General features: G+C 56.5%; 1 protein-coding gene across 1 annotated transcript; it reads right to left on the reverse strand.

The window, feature by feature from the left end:
- Positions 1 to 892: 892 nt before the first annotated feature.
- Positions 893 to 17,343, reverse strand: ZSWIM4 (zinc finger SWIM-type containing 4). The gene is made up of 14 exons (XM_070416197.1): positions 17,011 to 17,343; positions 14,880 to 15,081; positions 13,288 to 13,644; positions 11,479 to 11,627; positions 11,230 to 11,380; positions 10,223 to 10,390; positions 9,304 to 9,645; positions 8,552 to 8,689; positions 7,954 to 8,208; positions 7,312 to 7,447; positions 5,659 to 5,813; positions 4,700 to 4,863; positions 3,266 to 3,347; positions 893 to 2,869 (listed from the first exon to the last, which is right to left on the reverse strand). Exons 1-14 carry the CDS (start codon positions 17,167 to 17,169, stop codon positions 2,010 to 2,012), a joined length of 3,318 nt encoding a protein of 1,105 aa, XP_070272298.1. The 5' UTR covers positions 17,170 to 17,343; the 3' UTR covers positions 893 to 2,009.
- Between the last annotated feature and the right edge of the window lie 3,793 nt (positions 17,344 to 21,136).

Genomic DNA, 21,136 nt, shown 5'->3' on the forward strand with positions numbered 1-21,136 from the left:
GGGTGACTTTGAGAGCCTCACAGTTAAGGGGCGCCCGGGTCTGAGGACAGCATTTGGAGGCGGCTGGTCCCAGGCCTCCAGGAGGCGCTCCGGGGCGCCGATCCGGCCGCCCTCACATACCTGCGGGCACACGCGGGGCGGGGCGGGGCGGCCTCCAATGGGTCCTCGCACAGGGCGGGGCCGCGGGCCAATCACAGCGCCCCTCTGGCGCCGGCCCGCCCCGTCTCTCCCGGAAGCCTGTCCCCGGCGGCCCGGCTCTGACCGTGACCCGCACCGCCCTTCCTTCTCCAAAGGCCGGCGGGCGCCGCGGGGACTCCTGCTCCTGGGGAGCCGCAAAGGCCGGTGAGCGAGGGCCCGCGCGCTGGCCCCGAGCCCCTCTCTGGGGGCTGGAAGGCTCGTCCGCGGTGTCGGCGCCCCCATGGGCCGCGCCCACCGCCTCTTTTTGGCCAGAGCCCCCTCCTCGGGGCCTAGTTTAAAGGCAGTGTCCCCACCTTTGGGCGGGGTGCCTTCCTCACCCAGCTGCACCCAGGACCCCGCCTACCCCCCCCCCCCCCCCCCCCCCCCGCCACTTGGAGACAAGGATCCCGAACAGCAGGCATCTGGAGCCAGGGCGCCCCCTAGTGGCGAGTCCCAGCGGCGCAGCAGCCACGCAGCCTGGCCAGTGGCCCCAGCAAGATCCGAAATCAGACTTGTGTGTCTCCCTGAAATGGATGCCCTTTCCTTAAACTTTGGAGCCCCCGTCTTCTCGCCTGTAAAATGGAAATGTTCCTCCCCACTCCTGTGCCCACAGACGAGGCTGGAGATTTTCTATGGAGAGAAAGACGGAGGGCCCTGTGTGGGAGTGGGAGGGACGGGGAACACACACCTCAGTCTCAAAATAAAGAAGAGAAAGCTGTGTTCAATCTTTAAAAAACAAAAAGGAAAAAGAAAATACAATATACAGTTCAATAAATAGAAAAAAACACAGTTATAAAATCATGTGGTCTTTTGTCCTTAATTACAAGAGGGAAAAGATGGGGGGACGGTGGGGAGGCCAAAAGGACAGCAGCTGGGGCTTAGACACAGAGAGGGGCAGGCTAGATGGAAAGGAAACGGAAAGGGGGAGCAAGGTGAAGGGGTGGAGCAGGGAGACAGGAGAAGAGGGAGAGGCAGAGCCAGAAAATGCCCAGAGGCCAGCACGCTTTCCTTTCCAAATTTGGGGTGGGGAGTCCCTGGCCCCCTGTGCTGCCTCCAGGTCTGGAGGACACCAGGTCTGGAGGACAGTGAGCGTGAGCGTGGCTCAGTTCCTGAGTTGTATGTCCAGTGACTAGCAGGTAAGGGGAGGAGAAGCAATGACCCCTCCTCCCCCTAAGTCCATCCTGGGACCCCAGTACCCACAGGAATGGGAGTCCTGGCCAGATGGGGGTTGAGGTATGTGGCCGAGGCCTGAGGCCTCTTTAAATCCTTCAGTGGGGATGAGCCATTGGCCCTGGCTGGATACCCTGGAGGGGGCTCCTGAGGCAGTGAGGAGGGTACAGAGGAGATTTAGATGCTTTAACGCAAGTCCCCTGGCCACCCAGGTAGCGGGTGTGTGTGTGTGTGGGGGGGGGGGGGTCTGCTACATTGACTGAGAGCCAGTTTCTGGAAAGTCCTGCCTCCCAGTTCCCTGGAGCCCAAGCCAGGCCTGTGAGTTTGGGGAGGGGGAGCTTGCTATTGCTTTTGGGGTACCCAAGTGGGGCCATACCAGCTACCCCCCTTCTAGGCCCCTGGTGGTGGTATGGCTTCTGATCCTTGCGTCTCGCACACTCGCTCGCATAATCCTAGGCACGCACGTGGCAGGACGCCACCCCCCATTCCCACGTCCAGCCAGGCGGGGGGATGGCAGGCAAGACCACCTAGCTCCAGCTGGGCTCCTTCCCTGACTCAATACTGAGATGCCACTGGACCTCCCGTCCAGGTGCCCGATGCAGAGTGGGTGGCACAGAAGCAGGAGCCAAGGGAGACCCTGCCCACCACCTGCCAGACGGCCCTCAGCCGAAACGCTCCCTCACCAACAGCATGAGCTTCTTCTTGCCCTTGTACGTTTGTTTGAGGGTCTCCAAGAACTGGGTGAACTGGAGGTGCCCGTCAGGTGCCAGCAGGAAGGTCTCCCGGGCCTTGCCCAGGAACTCGATGAAGTCACCGTAGTGTCGTGGGCTGATGTGCGTGAGGCGGGAGTGGCTGGTGCTGATGTAGGCTGCCACCGCAGCGTCCAGGAGCTGGCAGAGAGGCGCCCGGTCAGTGCCCAGTGGCTTGGCTGCCCGGCGAGCCCCCAGGGGACCCAGGCCGGGCGCTGAGAGGGTCCAGCGGCGGAGGATGTCAGACAGCATCGGGGCACAGTGGATGCTCCGGATGATGAGCGGGACAATGGCTGAAAGCTCGTGCCGGCCCAGGGAGTGGCTGAGGGAGCAGGCCCAGAGGACATCATTGACAGCGGGGTGGCTGTCCTGGTTAAAGGCGATGCTGAGCTGTGCCAGGGCCAGCGTGGCCAGCTTGTAGGCCCGCAGAGGCAGGCCGCGGTGCTCCATGTAGCGGGCCACGGTGAAGAGGTGGGCATGGCCCAGGCCGCCGGCCGCTGCGTCCAGTACAATCTGGTAGGCCGCCTCGAAGGCTGCGTGGTTCTTCTCACACAGGGTGAGGGCGGGCAGGGCGCAGTTCTGCGGGTCTTTCATGGCGCACTGCAAGGCCAGGGCGCGGGCGCAGGCCCAGAGCTCCTCCCGCCGGGGTGCATCCAGCTGCAGCCGCAGTAGCGTGGCGTGGGTGGTGCCCGTCACTGCCACGATGGTGGCCGCCTCCACCGGCGTGAATAAGGAGAACCAGTTCTGCATGATGTTCATCAGAGCTTGCGGACCTGGGGAAGGCGAGATGGTGAAACAGGTCAGGGAGAGGGGCCGGAATGGGGACGTGTGTCCACGGGGTCACCCCAGTATCTCCATCCCCAGCAGCAGGGCTGGAGACACATTCCCTTCGTTCACCCCTGCTGTAGCCTCCCCCTCCCAAAAGAACAGGGCACAGCAGGCCTGGCTGGGACTGTGTACGAGGGGGGTTAGCTTTGGTGCCAATGGCCCTCTCCAAGCCACTTAGCCGGGCCAGCCTCTGGCTTCTGTCCAGCACAGTCCCTCCGCCCAATATTGCCTCTGGGCTTAGCTCTGAGCGCAGGCTCGATTGAGAGGAAAGTCTCTCTTTCCCTCTTGTGCCCAACGGGTTCCATGAAGAGATGGGTGGCAGATCCCCTGGGGACTCTCACCGATCTCCGTGGCACAGCTGACCAGCCAGCGCACCATCTCCCTTCGCCGCCAGGTCATGGTGCTCAGGGTCATCCGCATCACCTGCAGGGGTGAAACGGGATAGAAAGAGGTCACCCAAAACTTCGGGCTGGCTGAGGGAGAGAGGTTGGGATCCTTAGGGGCCCAGAAGACAGAAGTTAGGGGCTGACTCAGTGAGCCATACAGTCTGGGCAAATGGTTTCACCTCTCAGGGTCTCAGTTTACTCATCTGTAAAGTGGGGATAAAAATCTTATCTACTGCATAGGGTCGTGAGAAGCGAGATTATGTAGTAATGCCCTTTGCACAGTGCCTGTTGCCTCAAAGCGCTCGGCTAACGTCAGCCAGTACTATTACTGCTATTGTTGTTCTGCGGAGGGCCCCATGCATCCTACTCTGGACAACAAGCCGACCCATTCCTTCTCTCCAGAAAGTTCCATGCTTCATTCATGTCCACACTTCCCCCGTGACTCCCAACAGAGCACCTGCTGCACAGGTCCCACCGTCTTCAGCTCTCACTCCCAATAAGCACCTTCCTTGCTGGCCTCCCCGTTCAGGTCCATCCCCAGTCCTATCTGGTGGGCTCTGCCTTCTGGAAGCTCCTAAGTAGAGGGTCTCCTGTCTAGAGCTCCACCCTTGTCCTGCCCCCTTCACATTGGAAATTGTTTTTGGCTAATTCTGCCCCTGAGGGCCCCTTGCTTTCTAGTTCTACCTGGGAAGATCCCACCCCACCCTGCAGGCCTGCCCCAGGCTGTACCTTATTCCCTTATTTACTAGGTCACCTTCTGAGGCCCTGCCTACCTCCACATCACACAGCCTGCAGCTGGCTCCTCACCTACAGGCTACACCCAAGCATGCTGGCCTCTGCCTCACCAGAGCCAGATGGCCTGGCCCCTGGGGGTGGCCGGACACTCAGCCACAGGCCCCATGACTGTCAACCACAGACCTCACCCCAGAGGCAGCTCCTCAGCTTCAAGACCTTCCTCCAAACCCAGACCCTCAATGGTGACTTCTAGGCTGGGTTCCCCTGAAGGCCCCACCTCTTATTGGCAGGCTTTGCTGCCCCCCCCTCCCCCCCCGCCTCCCCCACCTCAGCCCCACCCACCCATGGTCCTTAACCTTAAGCACACCAGCCCCAGGCCTCATTTCCAAGGCCAGAACCCCTAGCTCTGCTCCCTCTGTGGCCCACCCTCTCACCAGCAGGTTCCAGGACCCTCCTCCTCCTCCTCCTCAGCCACACCCTCAGAGGTAGATTCTCACCTTCAGACTCAGCCATGAGTCTAATTCATAGGCCCACCCCACTGATAACCTCATTCTCCCCCTCCCAGAACTTACAGACTCTGCCTTCCTGTGGCCACTCACATCCTGGACCCTCCCACAGGCCGCACCCCCTCCCTATCCTCCTGGGGACCCTCACCTGCAGGCCCAGCTCCAGTGCAATGCCCAGCAGGGTGGTGTCCGGTGGTGTGCTGGCCGGGGTGGCGGTCTTGCAGGCATCCTGTGCCAGCTTGAAGAGCAAGGCTGGAGAGTGGATATTCTGCTGGATGGAGCCCAATACCGTGTGCAGCCATTTGGGGTCTCCTTGGGGAGGGGGAGGGACATTGGCACCACGGTTATACCAGGCAGTTCATGCAGGCTCCCTCCACAGGTGCACAGGTGTGAGCATGGAGGGTCACGAACCTGGCAACCATCTGTGAAGACCCCGACCACTCTTCGCACTCCCACCCCGCTTCTCTCCTCTGCCTTCCTCCGCTCCCAATGGGAAGAAGCCACTTAGGAACCTGCTAGATGCCTACTGGTCAAGAGGATGGATTCTGGAACCAGAATGCCAGGGTTCAAATCCCTGCCTTGCTGTGTGACCCTGAGCAAGTCACTTCACCTCTCTGTGCCTTGGCTGCCCCATCTGTGCAATGAGTAATACTAATGGAATAGTACCCGCCTTATAGGGCCATGGAGAGCCTGTACCAGTAAAGGCTTTAGCATGGCAAAAGCTACACGAATATTAATTTGTTTGTTTTAATCCTCACCCGACAATATCTTTCCATTGATTTTTTACAGAGTGGAAGGCAGAGAGAAATATGGATGTGCTTTATCCCCCATGGCGTACTTGTTACCTCCCCACTTACTGCATAACTATCCGCTTCGCCTTGCTTCTTGCCTGTCTGCCCCACTAGAACATACCACCACAGGGCGTGGGGTTTGGGACAGTTTTGTTTACTACGGCATCCTTAGCACCTGCCCCTGCCTTGGTCCATCTAAAAAGTGCTCCAGGAAAACCAGTGGAATTTGAGAAAAGGACAAGAAGAGGGAGGAAGGAACAAAGGAGAGGAGGAAGGAGAGGCAGAGGACAGGGGACGAGGGCGGCGTCCTCCTCACCCTTGGCCGCGGTCAGCATGGTGGAGGCCAGCTCGCACTGGCGCGTCTCCAGGTGGCCCAGGATGAACCAGCGGGGGAAGCGGTTACTCACGACGGAGTCCAGTGGGTTGGGGTGAGGATCGCCCGCCGGAAGGGCCGTCTCCAGTACAGGCAGCCTGGGATGAAGCAAGAAGCCAGCCCATGGTGAGGCAAGGCTCGAGTCTCCATCCTTCCCAGAGAAAGGCCTCCTGCCGCAGCTGGAGCCTCCCCTATGAGGCAGCAAAGCCCTGAGCAGCCAGGAAGATGGGTGTGTGTGCACGATGTTCACTGCAGTGTTGTTTATGTTCGTCACTCAGGGTTTGGTTAACTAAACAATGCTTTATCCACGTACCAAAGGCCCTGTGGCTGATAAAGAGATGATGGGATTGTCTGTCTCCTGAAAGGATTTTACAAAATTCTGCTTCTGTCATCGGCTGGTACACGTGTGAAATGATAAAAGATAATTCATGGTAATGTTGTTTTTCTCAACAGCATAAATGTCTATCCAGATTGGTTCTCTTAGGATGCATCCTCACAGTGGTTCATGTGCCATGTGGTACAACCAAGCCTCTAAGATACAATGCGCAGGGAAAACAAGGGGCAAAGCATAGGTAGAGAACGTGTCGTGTCATCGGCGTAAAAGGAGGACCAACTTCCAATTTCCAATTACAGATTTGCAGAAATCTCAACTCTTGATAAGAAAGTGGGAACAGCCCTGGCTGGTTTGGCTCAGTGGATAGAGCATTGGCCTGTGGACTGAAGGGTCCTGGATTTGATTCCCATCAAGGGCACATGCCCAGGTTGCAGGCTCGATCCCCAGTGGGGGGCATGCAGGAGGCAGCCAATCAATGATTCTCTCTCATCATTGATGTTTCTATCTCTCTCCCTCTCCCTTCCTCTCTGAAATCAATCAATCAAAAAAAAAAAAAAAAAGTGGGAACACTGCTTAGGTATGTTGGGACAAACCGGCCTAGAAAAGTACTCTTTTAAAAAAAAATGTATTTCACTGAGTTTCCACAGAGAGGAAAGGAGAGGGATAGAGAGTTAGAAACATCGATGAGAGAGAAACATCCATCAGCCGTCTCCTGCACACCCGCCCCTAGGGATGTGCCCGCAACCAAGGCACATGCCCTTGACCGGAATCGAACCTGGGACCCTTCAGTCTGCAGGCCAACACTCTATCCCAGTGGTTCTCAACCTTCTGGCCCTTTAAATACAGTTCCTCATGTTGTGACCCAACCATAAAATTTTTTTCGTTGCTACTTCATAACTGTAATGTTGCTACTGTTATGAATTGTAATGTAAATATCTGATATGCAGGATGGTCTTAGGCGACCCCTGTGAAAGGGTCGTTCGACCGCCAAAGGGGTCGCCACCCACAGGTTGAGAACCGCTCTTATCCACTGAGCCAAACCAGCCAGGGCAGTACTCTGACTTTTGTTGCCAAGGGAATGTCTCTCAAATTCAAAATAATATGATACACTTGTTCAATAGGAAGCCTGGAATGCCAGCTCGAGGTCAGACTGAAATATCAAGGCTGTGAAAGTGGGAGGAGGATGGGGCTGTGAGCGTGCCTCCCATCCCCCAATCCTGTCTGGCCCACTGGGCAGTCCCCAGCCATTTGCCTGTCCTTACCTCATGGCTCGAAGCGCCAGGCGGTAGGCCAGGTCGGGGTCGTGGGGTAGCAGGGCGGTGAACAGGTAGCATGCACAGGTGTGCATTGGCACGCTCTCCCGGAACAGCACTTCTCCGAAGCCACTGAAGGGACCCCCTGCAGGGGCAGCCTGAGCTCAGCCCCCAAGTGGGCTCACTCCTGACCGTCTGCCCCTCCCCAGGCCGCTCCAGACCTGGGGCTGAGTAGGGGATGGGCAGACCCCGGGACAGAATGGCAGGGACTAGGGGCGGGAGAGGTCCTGGGCTGAGACAGAAAAGCCCTAGAAAATTCGAAAGGAGGAAACCCTGGGCAGCCCTGGGAGGGCAGGTCTCAGATGCAGGGAGAGGACTGAGGGCAGGGGTGGGCTGCACCTGACCAGGGACAGGCAGACTAGGTCCTCACTGCAGTAGGGGTGGGGCCTCCTAAGGCAGGACGGTGGGCAGAGCCAGTGAAGCCAGCTGGGCACCAGCGACCTGGCTCACTGACCACAAGGTGGGCAGGGAGCCGGACCTCACCACTCGCAGCAGTTACTGGCTGCCAGGACGCGCCAGGGATCGTCTTTTAGGAAATGCTAAGGGAAAGGACCAAAAGCCCAAAAGCCCGGGCGCGGGGCGGGGCCTCACCGTCCAGGAGCAGCCCCGCCTGCTTGCGCAGCACCTGCACCAGCCGCTCGTCCAGCTCCACCTCCTCCAGCAGCGCCAACAGCTGCTCCTCGTTGCGCACCACCTTGTCCTGGGCGTACAGCCCCTCGGGCAGGGCCCGCTGCTGTCCCAGGCCCAGCAGTGCCACCTCCAGTGCCAGCGCCAGGTAGGACTCCCCAGAGCTCCCGGGTACCTGCACGTGCTGGTAGGCCACCTTCCGCTTCTCGGGGCCCGCGTCTGTGGGAGACTGGCACTAAAGATGCTGGAGGGGGACCCCTTTTCTGGGACCCCAATGGCTGTTGACCCCAGGCATGGAGACTGAGGGTACGTGGTATAGGGGAGTCCAGCTGCTCCCAGCACCGACCAGGGGCTGGGCCATCCTCAAGCAGCAGATAGGCCTACAGTGGCCGCACTGTCAGAAGCGAAGCCCACTGGCTCCTTGCACTGAGGAAGGGGGGCGGGGAGGAGGTTGCAGCAAGGGTGAGGGTGTAACCTCGTTTTCCGGGGGTACTGAGCCAGGGGGTTTAACCAGAGAGGTAGGGATTGCCCCACCTCCTCCAGGGGACCCCAGTGTGGGTACCTGAGTAAAGGGCAAGGGTATCTTCCTCCAGGCGACAGGCCTCCAGGAGTGCCCTGCAGAGGCAGCCGACAGGGTCCAGGGGGTGACCCACCCATCCTTCCGTGTTGGTGATGCAGGTGGAGCCTTTCTGTAGCAGCTCTGCAGGCCGGAAGTGGGGCTCAATGCCCACCCATCCTCTTTAGCCCCTGGGGGGCTTTCTCTCTCTGAACCCCCAACCAACCACCCAGTGCCTGCCCACCACCTGCCCACCCAATGGTCATCTTCTCTGCCCCTCGCTCTCTGCAGCAGCGGTGACCTCTCCAGCCCTCTGGCTTCCTGTCCCACAGCCACTCCCAAGCCTGGCAGGACACCTGGAGGAACTGGGTACTTCCTAAGACTTCCAACCAGTATCATTCCCCCTCCCGACCCCTAATCCCACCACCTGAGAAGCCAACCAGCAGCTTCTGGGTGTTCTCTGGGAACTGCCCCCGTGGAGGCTGCCGGCTGCTGCCGGCAGTAAGTGCTTCTGAAGTTCAAGTTCTTGAACTCAGGCAGCGGCTTCTTGACTTCTAAGTCTGCATCCCCCCCCCCCAGTGGCTGTGTGAGCCCTCAATCCCCTGCATTAAATTCCTGTAGCTCAAGACACCTATGGTGGTTTGGTTTTCCGGGTGGGACCTTCAGTGGTACCCACAGGCCCCCTGGGTTGCCACAGCCTCCAGTAGTTGGCATCTGTGCCGACAGCCCCAGGACCCCATGATAATATTGGTGCCCACCTTTTTTCTGCTGCTTGTAGCTCTCCAGCTGATGCCGCCGCTGTAGCCGGAGTGTGTTGACGATGGCTCCGGCCAGCCGCAGGGCCTGGCGGGGGTATCCGTGGGCACGCAGGGTGTCCACCCGGGCACAAGCAGTGGGGAATGGCTCCCCCAGCCAGAGGGGGCGGCCCTGGGGGTCAAAGGTTGCCTTGTCGCTGCCCACATGGCCTGTGAGGCTGGGGCCATAGCAGTCACTGGCCAGGATCCTCTGAAGATGGGGGTCACTCCAACGCAGTGACCCAGCCTGTAGGGCTCGGCCGAACACGGTGTGACGGGAACCCGCAGCCGCTGCCTCCTCCGGGCCTGTGGGAGAGGTCCAGCATGGCCTAGCAGCGGGGTCAGGGCCGGCTCCCACACCGAGTGCCACTGAGGGCTACACTCTGGGTGCACCGGTGGACATGTGCCATCGCAAATCCTTACAGCAGCCTTTCAAAGAGCATGTGTGGGTGTGTGGGCGTGTGTGGTGAACACCGAGGTTGAATAACTGTCTTTCTGTCCATCTTTCCATTCCTCACATTCTACTCTTTTTTTCTCTTTATGTCTCTTCCCATGTCCCTTTCCTTGCTCTCTCCTCCTGTCTCTTTCATTTCTGCCTCTTTTTTCTTAATATCTTTCTTTGCTTTTTCCTCTGTTCCCCCCACACCCGCCTCCATTGCCAGGAGGAGGCTAAATTAGGAGAGCAGCCAGAACTACAGGTGTCTCAAGCATTCCACTGCACTGTCCCTTGGGCTACTCACTGCCTTGCCCTGGGCACTCCCTCCCTCCTGGAGGGCAGGGCAGGCAAGGACGGGGCCTCCTCTTCCTCCCCCAGAGCACCATGATGGGGAGGTAGGGCACTCAGAGGTCATGGTTCTGGGTATGGCAGGGACCCTTCTCCTACCTGGGCTGAGGGCTGTGGTAGGTTGCAGGCTTGGACCGTTGAAAGAGTAGTTGCCCTCTTCCAGCGGGCACACGTCCAACTTGTCCCACTTGCCAAGCAGCTGGAGCCAGCCCGCCCGCTCTTCCGGTTTACAGTGGGGGCTCAGGACTACACACACCCACAGGGCCCCTGGGGAGGGAGGGCAGTGAATGGGGAGGCTCAACGTTCATGTCAACAGTAGCAGCACCATTTCCGGACTGCCCACCGGGTGCTGTGCGCTACTCTGCTTCACCCTCACCCTGGGCCTCTGAAGTTCAACTAATGGTCTCTTCACTTTACAGGTAAGAAAACGGAGGCACAGAGAGGTCAAGTCACTGGCTCAAGGTCACACAGCTAGGAAGTTGGAAGGATTCAAACCCAGGCCTCGGGACTTCTCTCACAGTCCCCTACCTCCCCAGTGCTTATCACCATCTATCACAGGGGTCAGCAAATTACGGCCCCTGGAGAAAATCCACCTGTTTTTCAACAGCCTGTGAGATAAATGTATTCTTACGTTATTTAATGGTGGTGATGGGAGAAATCCAAAGAATATTTTGTGACTTGTGAAATTCAAATAAATAGTGTCTGTAAATACAGTTTTATGGGAATTCTGCCGTGCCCATTCAGTTACGTCTGTTTGTGGTTGCTTTTCCACGACGACAGGCAAAACTGAGGGGTCGCTACAGAGAGCCGATGGCCCCAAAAGCTGAAACTACTGACTACCTGGTCCTTACAGAAAAGGTGTGCCAACCCTGGCCTAATGGGTTTGCAGTATTTTCTCATCTGTCTCCCTACAGGGCACCAGCTTCACGAGGGCAGGTATTTAACCCGTTTCTTGCTGCTGCTCCAGCCATCAGTATAGTGAAGGCCTGCTACCTCAGAGGTGCGAACGAAGAGGAAGGACTCAGGGGCCAGACCTCAATCTCAGGGGAGGGCAAGATCTGATGCCCAAGTCCTGGTCCCCGCCCTGCTCCAGGGCCCGGCCTTACCCAGCTCGTCCCACAGCTGCCGGCACTTGTCTGTCATGCCGGCGCCCTGCTGCCGCCACAGGGCCAGGCGCGGGTCCTGCAGAAACTGCTCCGTCATGAGGATCAGCATGCGCGCCCCGTTGGAGTCCCGCATTCGCAGCATTTCTCGAATCTGCATGGGGACAGGCTGGTGAGGAAGGGGTGGGGTGCCGGCACCAGTGACTTCCAGCCCCCCGCAGCCCTGCTGTGCACGCCATGCCCACACAGCACCTTGCAGAACATGGAGCGCAGCTGCTGGCTGGCACCATAGTAGCCACCATTGGACAGCAGCTGCTTCACCTGCTCCTGGATTTGCTCCTCATCCAGATGCCAGCAGTTGGCATCCTCAATGCTTGCACCTGCCGTGGGGTCTGGGGCACCTGTGGGGTGGGAAGGAAAGCTGAGGTTTGGGTTGGAGAGAGGGGGCTTCTGCCCCTGCCATCATTCGGTCCTCCAAACCATCCTACCCATCCCACCTGAAAAACCACCCATCCGTCCGTCCGTCTGACCATCATCCCATCTAAAGTGCCATCCATCCATCCATTCCACCCAAACATCATTAGCTCATTCATTCATTTACTTATTCATCCATCTTAACTGAAACACCAACCTACTAATCTGCCCATCCATCCATCCATCCCAGCTAAAATGCTCCTTATCCATCCATCCATCCATCCATCCATCCATTCATCTTGCTTAAAACATCTCTAGCTCATCCATCCATTTGCTGATCATCCATCTTACCCAAAACACCACCTACCCATTCATCCATTCAGGTGAGATAATGGTCCATCCCACCTGAAACATCACCTGCCCTTCTACTCATCCATCCATGCTACCCAAAGCATTATCCACCCATCCACATCTAGACCACTCACCTGTCTACCCCGCCCCCCATGTCATACTATGCATCTATCCATCCATATACCCGTAACCCTTAGCATACCTACCCACCCCATTAGTCAAGGATCCACCTTACCCATACTCCCATCTGCTCACCTATCTATACCCATCCCATTGGCCCACCCACCCAGCTACCTACCCATATTTGTCTTTCCAGCTAATCTGTACCAAACACTCAAAAATATCCACTGACTTATTCATCCATTGATCCACACAACTGCACTATCCACCCATCCAACGAACCCCAACCTTCTATCTATTCTTCTTCCATCAAACCATCCATTCATATGGATCTCCCAAAACAACCACCACCCCATTATTCCACCCATCTGTCCTACACCCACTTGATCCATCCACCACATCAGTCCACACATATGAACATTCCTTCCATACATCCATTAACTGACCCCCAATCCACGCACCCATTGGTCCTTCCAATATTCCACCAAGTGTATCTGTCCACCACCGTCCGTGTACAACCCCCTCAAGCAAAGCCCATCCCACCCCACCCCACCTCCAATTGTCACCAATTCCCCATTCACCTAGTTAATCACCTATCCACTCACCCACTCCACCTGCTTTTCCACACCATCAGCTCATCATGAACAACGTCTGCATCCACCCACCCCCACCCTCAAGTATCCCTCCCTGTCTCCACCTACTTATCATCCGTATCTACCATTTATCCTGCTCCATTCTCCCCACCATTATGGTTAGACAACATAGTCCCTTGTAGCCCCAAACCCTTCCAGAGCTCATGACACCTCCTTGTCTGTCTCCCACCAGCACCCACACCTGATACCGACATACCCTTCACGTCCTTCACCCACCCCCACTCAGGCCTGCGCCTGTGATCTGGGACATCCTCACCCTGGGGCCCGACCTCCCATTTGTTCCCTCAACTCTCATTCTCTGAATTGGCTGATTTCAGCCACTCATCTGACGAGGGCCACATCGAATCCAGAATCTCCCTCCTAATAGGTGTGTGGCCTTGACCTCAGGCAGTGGTACTCCCTCCACAGCTGCTCATGGGTCAAGGGGACCTGAGGATTCTGTGGCAAATGTCTGCCACCCGGCAAGCGAGGTGGCTGTGAGCTGAAGCCTCACCGTCCTGATCAGACCGCAAGGTGCCCTTACCATGCACCAGGTTGATCTCGGAGCCCAGGAGGAGGATCTGGTCAGCCAAGCGCTGGGCAGTGGGCAGCACCTCAGTGTGGTGGGCGCTGATGAGATACTGCACGAACTTTTGCAGCTGGTCCCGGTTCATCTGGGAGAGCGTCTCGGAGATGGGGAGCCGCAGCTCCACCTGATGGGCATGCCGGATGCGGTACAGGGACAGGGCCACCACGTGGGCGCAGTAGAAGAGGTCACGATTGTCGCAGCCACAGCTCACGGACGTGATCTTACAGCGGTCGAAGCTGATGGAGACGTGGTAGAGGTGCTCGGGCTCTCCGGGGCCTCCGGGCTCCCGGATGTTCCCGCTCAGGTGGAACCCTAAGACAAACACCCAACCATCACCACCGTGTCACCCCCGAGGCCGGGGATGCTCCTCCAGGGCACACAGCAAGACCTGAGTGCAAATGCGGCTCAGTAACCCAGAGCAAGTCACTTAACCTCTCTGTGCCTCAGTTTCCTCACCTGTCAAATGAGAGTAAACAGCAACATCCTCCTCCAGATAGTTGTAATGAGAAGTAAATGAGTTAATAGTTAGCAAGGGCTTAGAAGAACACTGTTGGCATCTAGTAAGTCCTAAATAAATGCACGTATACATGTGACTATAGAGATGATATTAAAGATGGTTTTCTCAGTTCTTAGGCTACCATGGATACAGGCGGGGGTCTAGATGCCATGTAACTTCCTGGGAAGATGCCAAAGGCCTGTGACACTTGGGGGTGAGGGGCAGATGTGGCAGGCCCAGTCACCCCATCACCCCCTGCCCCTCCCTGGCCCCTGGGAAGCCCAGATGCCAGGCTCATCAGACTGGTTGGGCAGCTCAGGCCCCAGCCGGCCCCGGCTGCGTCATGTGGGGAAACGGCAGCTTCCTCATACCGCCGGAGGTGGCCGAGCCTGTGGCCAGCAGGGCCATGTCCAGGCAAGGGGGCCAGGGTTTAGGGAGGGTCATCTTGGCCAGGCCCCTGCCTCCAGCTGGGAGACGTGACCGCCCCCATGTGTTCCAGGACTCACCTGTTTTCTGGCTCTAACTGGTTCCCTTCTGAGCTCTGCTGCCTGAGGTCTAGAATCATCTTTCACCTGTGACTCTAAACCTCTGCTCCCTCCCCTTCACTGGACCCTCATAGCTGAGGGTAAGACCACCCCTCACAGCTGATCCTAAACTTCTAGGCAGACTTCCACCTAAGCCTTGTTGCCTTAGGTAGGATCCCAACCTCCACCTGAGTTCTCTGCCTGAGGCCTCGTATCATTCTTGCCTCTGGCTCTATTAGACCTCAGGCCTAACACACTCCTGGGTCTTGGGTCTCTCTGCCCGAGGTATGGAACCTCCCCTCATTTCCCGCTTAGATTCTCCTGCCCTCCTCCCAATCTCGGCAACTCTTTCCCACCCTCCAACTAAGCTGACTGAGCTGGCGCAACACCCTTCCTCCAGGCCCTTCAGCTAAGCCCGCTGCCTGAGGTCTGGGCAGATTCCTGCTCTTTATTCACAGTATTTCGTCCGACCTTCCCCAGAGATCCGGACCCTCCCCCGGCCCAGGCCTCGCGGGAAGGGCGCTTACCCACTTGGAGCACGCGGTCTACGGCCCCGCTCTGCAGCAGGTGCAGCCCTCGGGTGAAGGGCACCCGGGTGTCGTGCTCGCCCTCTGGAGGCTGGTAGCCCAGGGATGAGTACATACATATCTCCCGTTCGCTGCGTGGAAACGACCAGAACACAATGCGCTTTTGGACCGGCTCCGGCACCCGGGAGAAGCGCTCCTCGACCTGAAGGAAGGGCCGGGGGGTTAGAGACCTCAGCTGGCGTCCTGGCTTTGCCACTTACAAGCTGTATGACCCTGGGCAAGTCCCTTTGCCTCTCTGAGCTTTAGGTTTCTCAAGTGTGATGGGGATATTCACCGCATTGGCCTCTTGGGTATCGTGAGGATTAAATATGCATCCATCTACATAAAGTGCTTATAATAACCCCTGGCCCATAGTTAATGTTCTAGAACTTTCTGCCACTTTCCTCCTGGGTATCAGGTCCCAGGGTCCTGATGTAAGACAGTCCTGCCTCCTGAGAGGGCAGGAGAAAGAGAGATAAAAGTTATAAGAATAGTGACCAGGGCCATATTTTCTCAGCCTATGCTATGCTAAATGCTCTATGTACGCCATTTCCCTTAATTTTCACAGCAAATCCCAATAATACTAATCACATTCACAGCCTAGGCCCCAGGAATCTCAGGCTCAGACATGAGTGAATTCACTTGTTCAGTGTCCCAGAGCTGGTGAGCTCCGACTCCCAACACAGACTCTGTTCCCAGCTCCCAGGGCCCCCAGGAAGGGAGGGGTGTCCTAGCCACCCCCATGGGCTCTGGGCAACGAACCGAGCTGGACGAGCCTGTGTTCCAATCCAGGCTTGCTACTCACTGGCTGGGTGACCTTGGGCAAGTTTCTCAACCTCTCTGTGCCCCAGTTTCCTCCGAGTGGGAAGGAAAACCACAACTCCCAACGGGTTGCAGAAGATTCTATGAGCTTCTATGGGGCAAGAGCTTTCCTAGTGCCCAGCCTGGCCAGGGCAGGTACATGGAGTCCCAGATATGGTTTTAAGATTACTCTGGGCATCTCACGCACAATGAAGGGGCAGGGGCCCTCCAGAGCCCCCAAATCTGGGTTTCGGGGAGGAAGTGGGAGGGCCAGTGACTGGCCCAGGCCTCAGGGACAGTCGGTAGATGACTAAGGAGGGATTTTCCAGGCCATGAATCAGAGCACGCTCCATCCACACTCGGCCCGGGCCTGTCAGTCCCAGCAGGCTTCCTAACTCGGGAGAGGCCAGGGCAAAGAATGGCCTCTCAAAGCCAGGCAGAACCCGCGGGAGCTCATCCGGTTCGGCCAGGTCTGGGCCACATCTCCAGCTCCGGGGGCACCCACACCGAGGCTGGAAAAGGGCACATCAGGGCTCCAGCCCTGGGCACCCTGTCAGAATCCCAGAAGCCACAGAGGCGGGGTTCCAGGTGCACCTGTTCAGGTACCATCACAACGCAGACCAAGACCCTGCTGCCGACCTCGGGAAGGACTGGGAAGGAGGTGGGGGGCAGAGAGAAGGGTGAGTAGTAGGGGACTTGGGAAATCCCTGAGCCCATCAGGAGAGGCTGGGCAGCCCCAGGTGGGAAGTGATCCCAGAAAAACTGGCCGTGGGAGGGGGGACAGGACCTGGAGGAGCATAAAGGGGTGTCTCAGGCCGAGATCTGCAGAAATGGGAGTCCTCTACTGGGGGTACCGGGCAGAGATCCGGACCAGGGGATTGTGGGTCTCTAGGAGCTGTGCTCTGGGTGTCCCCAATGGGGGCAACTTGTAGGAGCTAGAGAGGAGGATTGAATGGGGGGCTCTAATGGGGGGTGAGGATGAGATGGGAAGAAAGGGGCTGTGAGAGGACCATGGGGTGGAGAAGTAAGTGTCAAGCGTTGGGATCTAGGGCGCTGGGGACATCCCTGGGTCTTGTGGGCTGGAGGGCAGGGCTGGCGGGGAAGGGATGAGAGTGGGTCAAGAGGTCTGAGGGAGTGAAATGGGAAGATAAGCGGGTGCCCCAGGGCAGGGTTAGGATCTCGGAGATTTCTCTCGGACCAGGGCAGGTACCGAGGCTGGGGGCTGGGCAGCGGGGAGGGGACTACCGGAAAGGGGCTGGGGGTACGTCCCTCCCCCGCCCCTCTCGGTCACCTGCTCGAAGGCCCAGCTCTCGGCTACTCGCTTGGCGCTGAGGTCCAGCAGCGTTTCGGGTCGGCCCCGGCCGCGCACGGCCCCGGCCCCGGCCCCGGCATCGCGCTCCTTCGGTCCCGCGGGGCAGCTCCGACTCCGCTTGGCCGCGGGGGGGTCCATCGGCCGGGGCCGGGGCGGGTCCTGTTGAAGGGGGGTCGGTCCGATGCCCGCTCCGCTTCGCCGGCTCCCGCGACCCCTACACGCCTTCCTGTCCTTCCTCCACGCAGGGCCGCACCCGGACCCCCGCTGCTCCCACCCCCGCAGCGCGCCGGGCCGGCCGGGTGATGCGGCCCCTTTAAGACTCTTCACAACAATGAAGCAGCTTCGGCCGCCGCTTTATCCTCCGCCTCGTCCCGCCCCCGCCGCCCTTCCCAATTGGCCCCCCCGTCGGCCTCCGAGGCTCTCCTCTGCCATTGGCGGCCCGGCCAGACCCGACTCCAAGTCGCCGCTGTTCATTCGTTATTTGCGCCGCCTATCTTTACGGAGCGGCCCAGTAAGAGCGCCCAGCGAGAGGCACTGTCAATCAGGGAGCGCCGGAGGCCAATCAGAGTGGGAGGACTTCCGCGGCGCTGGCCTTATTCGAGTTTCGGGGCGGGCCTTGGGTTCATTCACAACATTCCTCCCCCGCCCCCCTCGGGCTGGACAGCGCGCCCCGGGCAGCTGGAGCTGCGCCCACATACGGCTTTGTTTACTGAGGGTCGCTTCCGGGCGCCGCGAGGGGACAATCAACACGGCTCGGCCGGGGAGCGAGACGGAGCGGCGGGACCCCCGCGCAGCAGCGTAGCCCCTTTTTCCTCCGGTCTGTGACGCGAGAAACTCTCTCAGCCCCTGGGCGCCCGGCCGTTTTGATTGATAGCTTGGGGGTGGGGAGGTGGGGGCTGGGGGGAGATCACTGGCCCCTTAGTGGTGCTCCTGGGGGCTGCGGACCTCCTCTTTAGAAATAGATCCCAATTCAAGCCCATCCTTGAGCCCGAAGCTAAGACCCAATCCATTTTATGCCCGAAATATGTCATTGAGTCATGAAATTGTTGATGTTCGACCATTTATGACCTATTAAAATGGCAGTTTCATTAGGTTCGACCTAATACATGATAAAGACGACCACCTGTGTTTGTGTTTATTTTTTCTGACCCAGATTTTCCAGGCCACATCTTCGGTCTTTATCCACCCCGGACACCTTGTCCTTAAGAGAATCCTGCATTTTCCCTTTGCCACACCTCTCTCCATGATCACTGCATTTCTTTAGTTCAGTGGTTGTTTAATTTCGGTTTCTCCCTCTCTACCAGGAGCCCCAAGACGCTAATGGTGCACTGCTTTACACCCAGGACCTGAACAGCACCAGGCAAACAGCAGTCACTAAACCTGTAACTCCTGGAGTGATCCCTGAACCGCTCATGCTTTGCTCCCGTTCTGTTGACATGATCTACAGAACAGGAAAAACCCAAACTGGCCCTTACGTGGCCTCATTGCTGCCCCTCCTCATGTGGAAACACTGGCTTCTACCTTCCAGGAATTTCCAGTTTCACCGCGGCACTTTCGGGCCAGCCCCCCACCCAGTAAGCTCCCTCTAACCTGCTGGCTACAAGTGGCCTTTGAGTCCTTGAAATGGGGCTGGCGTGAATGGGGCTGTGCTGTTAAACACGGAGTGCGTTTTGAAGACTGAGGGGGGAAAAAAGGGTCAAGTTTCTCATTAAGAACTTTTTCTATTGATTAGATGTTAAAATGATATTTTAGCCCAGCTGGCGTGGCTCAGTGGTTGAGTGTCGACCTATGGAGCAGGAGGTCATGGTTTGATTCCCAGTCAGGGAATATGCCTGGGTTGCAGGCATGTGCAGAAGGCAGCCGATCAATGATTCTCTCTCATCATTGATGTTTCTATCTCTCTCTCCCTCTCCCTTCCTCTCTGAAATCAATAAAAAATATATTTAAAAATGGTATTTTAGCCGAAACTGGTTTGGCTCAGTGGATAGAGCGTCAGCCTGCGGACTGAAAGGTCCCGGATTCGATTCCAGTCAAGGGCATGTACCTGGGTTGTGGGCACATCCCCAGTAGGGGATGTGCAGGAGGCGGCTGATCGATGTTTCTCTCTCATCGATGTTTCTAACTCTCTATCTCTCTCCCTTCCTCTCTGTAAAAAATCAATAAAATATATTTTAAAAAAAAAAGTAAAGACTATTTTTTTAAAAAATGATATTTTAGATAAATATGGGCTAAACAAATACATTATTAAGCCCTAGCCTGTTTGGTTCAGTGGATGAAGAATTGGCCTGCGGACTGAAGGGTCCCAGGTTCGATTCTGGTCAAGGGCACATGCCTGGGTTGTGGGCTCCGTCCCCAGTGGGGGATGTGCAGGAGGTGGCCAGTCGGTTGATTCTCTCTCATCATTGATGTTTCTCTCTCTCTCTCTCCCTCTCCTTTCCTCTCTAAAAGCAATAAAAAATATATTTTAAAAACATTAAAATTAATTCCACCTGTTTAATTTTATTTTATTATTCCATCCCATCCCATGCTATTCTGTTCCATCCTATGTGGTGTCAGGACATTTAAAGTTACACATGCGCCCTGACCAGTTTGGCTCAGTGGATGGAGCGTCGGCCTGAAGGGTCCCAGGTTCGATTCCGGTCAAGGGCATGTACCTTGGTTGCGGGCACATCCCCAGTAGGGGGCGTGCAGGAGGCAGCTGATTGATGTTTCTCTCTCATCGATGTTTCTAACTCTCTATCCCTCTCCCTTCCTCTCTGTAAAAAATCAATAAAAAATATTAAAAAAAAGTTACACATGCAACTTGCATTGTAATTTCTATTCGATAACTGTGGCCTTGGGAAACCACAGCCCACCATAATGACAACAGAAACAATAATAATAGTGGACTGAAAAAATACAGGAAAATTTCCTGAATAATAATAACAGTGGACTGACTGACTGCTCTAGCTATTCAGGTATGTTGCCACATTTAAGCCTTCCAAGAGAGCTACAAGTGGGGAGAGTTGTCTCTGTTTCTCAGACGAAGAAACGGAGGCTTGGAGAGTTGGAGTCCTGGCCTGAGCTCATCCAGACTGGGAAAACCTAGACTTAGTGGAGCATCCCTTTCCTGCAAAGGATTGAAAAAGAGACCCCTGAGGAAGTAGTAACGGGTAGGAGAGAGGAAGGGAGACCTTCACAAAGACTGTTTCAGGTGGAAAACGACCCAGGTCCAGCTTTTCCTGGCCACCCCACCCCCTTCAGCATCTGGTATGTGGTGGTGCCAGTAAGCCCAGGTCCCTTTCACTGAGGATGCTTCAGTGGGCATCCCAGGATGCTGAACCAGAGAAGTCACTCCCTGCCAGTGGAAGAGAGGATGTTTAGGAGGAACTGAGAATCTGTTATCACAGAGTAGAGATGTTTTATTTTATTCTCTAACAATAGATACTAATTTGTCATCATTCCCATCTTCTGGGTGACCAAACAGAGGCACAGAAAGATCAGGTAACCTGCCCAATGTCCCTAGCAGAAAGGCTAGGGCCAGGATAGAAGCCTGGGAGGGTGAGCAGATCCTGTCACATTGGCTGGGGACCAAATGCACCGAGTTTGGCATATACCAAGTGTGGGGAGCCGTTATAGGGTTAAGCCTTTTTTTTTTTTTTTTTTTTAAATATATTTTATTGATTTTTTTACAGAGAGGAAGGGAGAGGGATAGAGAGTTAGAAACATCGATGAGAGAGAAACATTGATCAGCTGCCTCCTGCACACCTCCTACTGGGGATGTGCCCACAACCAAGGTACATGCCCTTGACCGGAATCGAACCTGGGACCCTTGAGTCCGCAGGCTGACGCTCTATCCACTGAGCCAAACCAGTTAGGGCTATAGGGTTAAGCCTTGGACTGACCTGTTGGACCAGTCTTCTTCGAGTCTTAAACAACCCAATTCGAGAGGTGGCCGCTGATTTACACGTGCTGTCATTTAAAAAATAAAAATGGCGGAATTTGCCGGAAGCCGGTCCATCCTTGTTGCTTGACATAGTCGCTGCAGGGAAGAAACATCTATACAACATATGTTTCAAGGGACCTGGCATACTGTTCTTAATATGTTCGCTCCCCTTCTTAGCGC

The sequence above is a fragment of the Myotis yumanensis genome, unplaced genomic scaffold, assembly GCF_028538775.1.
Source record: "Myotis yumanensis isolate MYYU_CA2020_CCGP unplaced genomic scaffold, mMyoYum1.0.hap1 SCAF_5, whole genome shotgun sequence".
In the NCBI taxonomy this organism is placed as follows: domain Eukaryota; kingdom Metazoa; phylum Chordata; class Mammalia; order Chiroptera; family Vespertilionidae; genus Myotis; species Myotis yumanensis.

Bases quoted from the DNA above. Each gene is read 5' to 3' on its own strand.
- ZSWIM4 (XM_070416197.1), bottom strand. From the start codon at position 17,169: ATGGACCCCCCCGCGGCCAAGCGGAGTCGGAGCTGCCCCGCGGGACCG. The intron at 15,082-17,010 runs GTGACCGAGAGG...CCCTTCCTTCAG, and splicing joins AGAGCTGGGCCTTCGAGCAG to GTCGAGGAGCGCTTCTCCCG. The intron at 5,814-7,311 runs GTAAGGACAGGC...GCTTCATCCCAG, and splicing joins CTGGCGCTTCGAGCCATGAG to GCTGCCTGTACTGGAGACGG.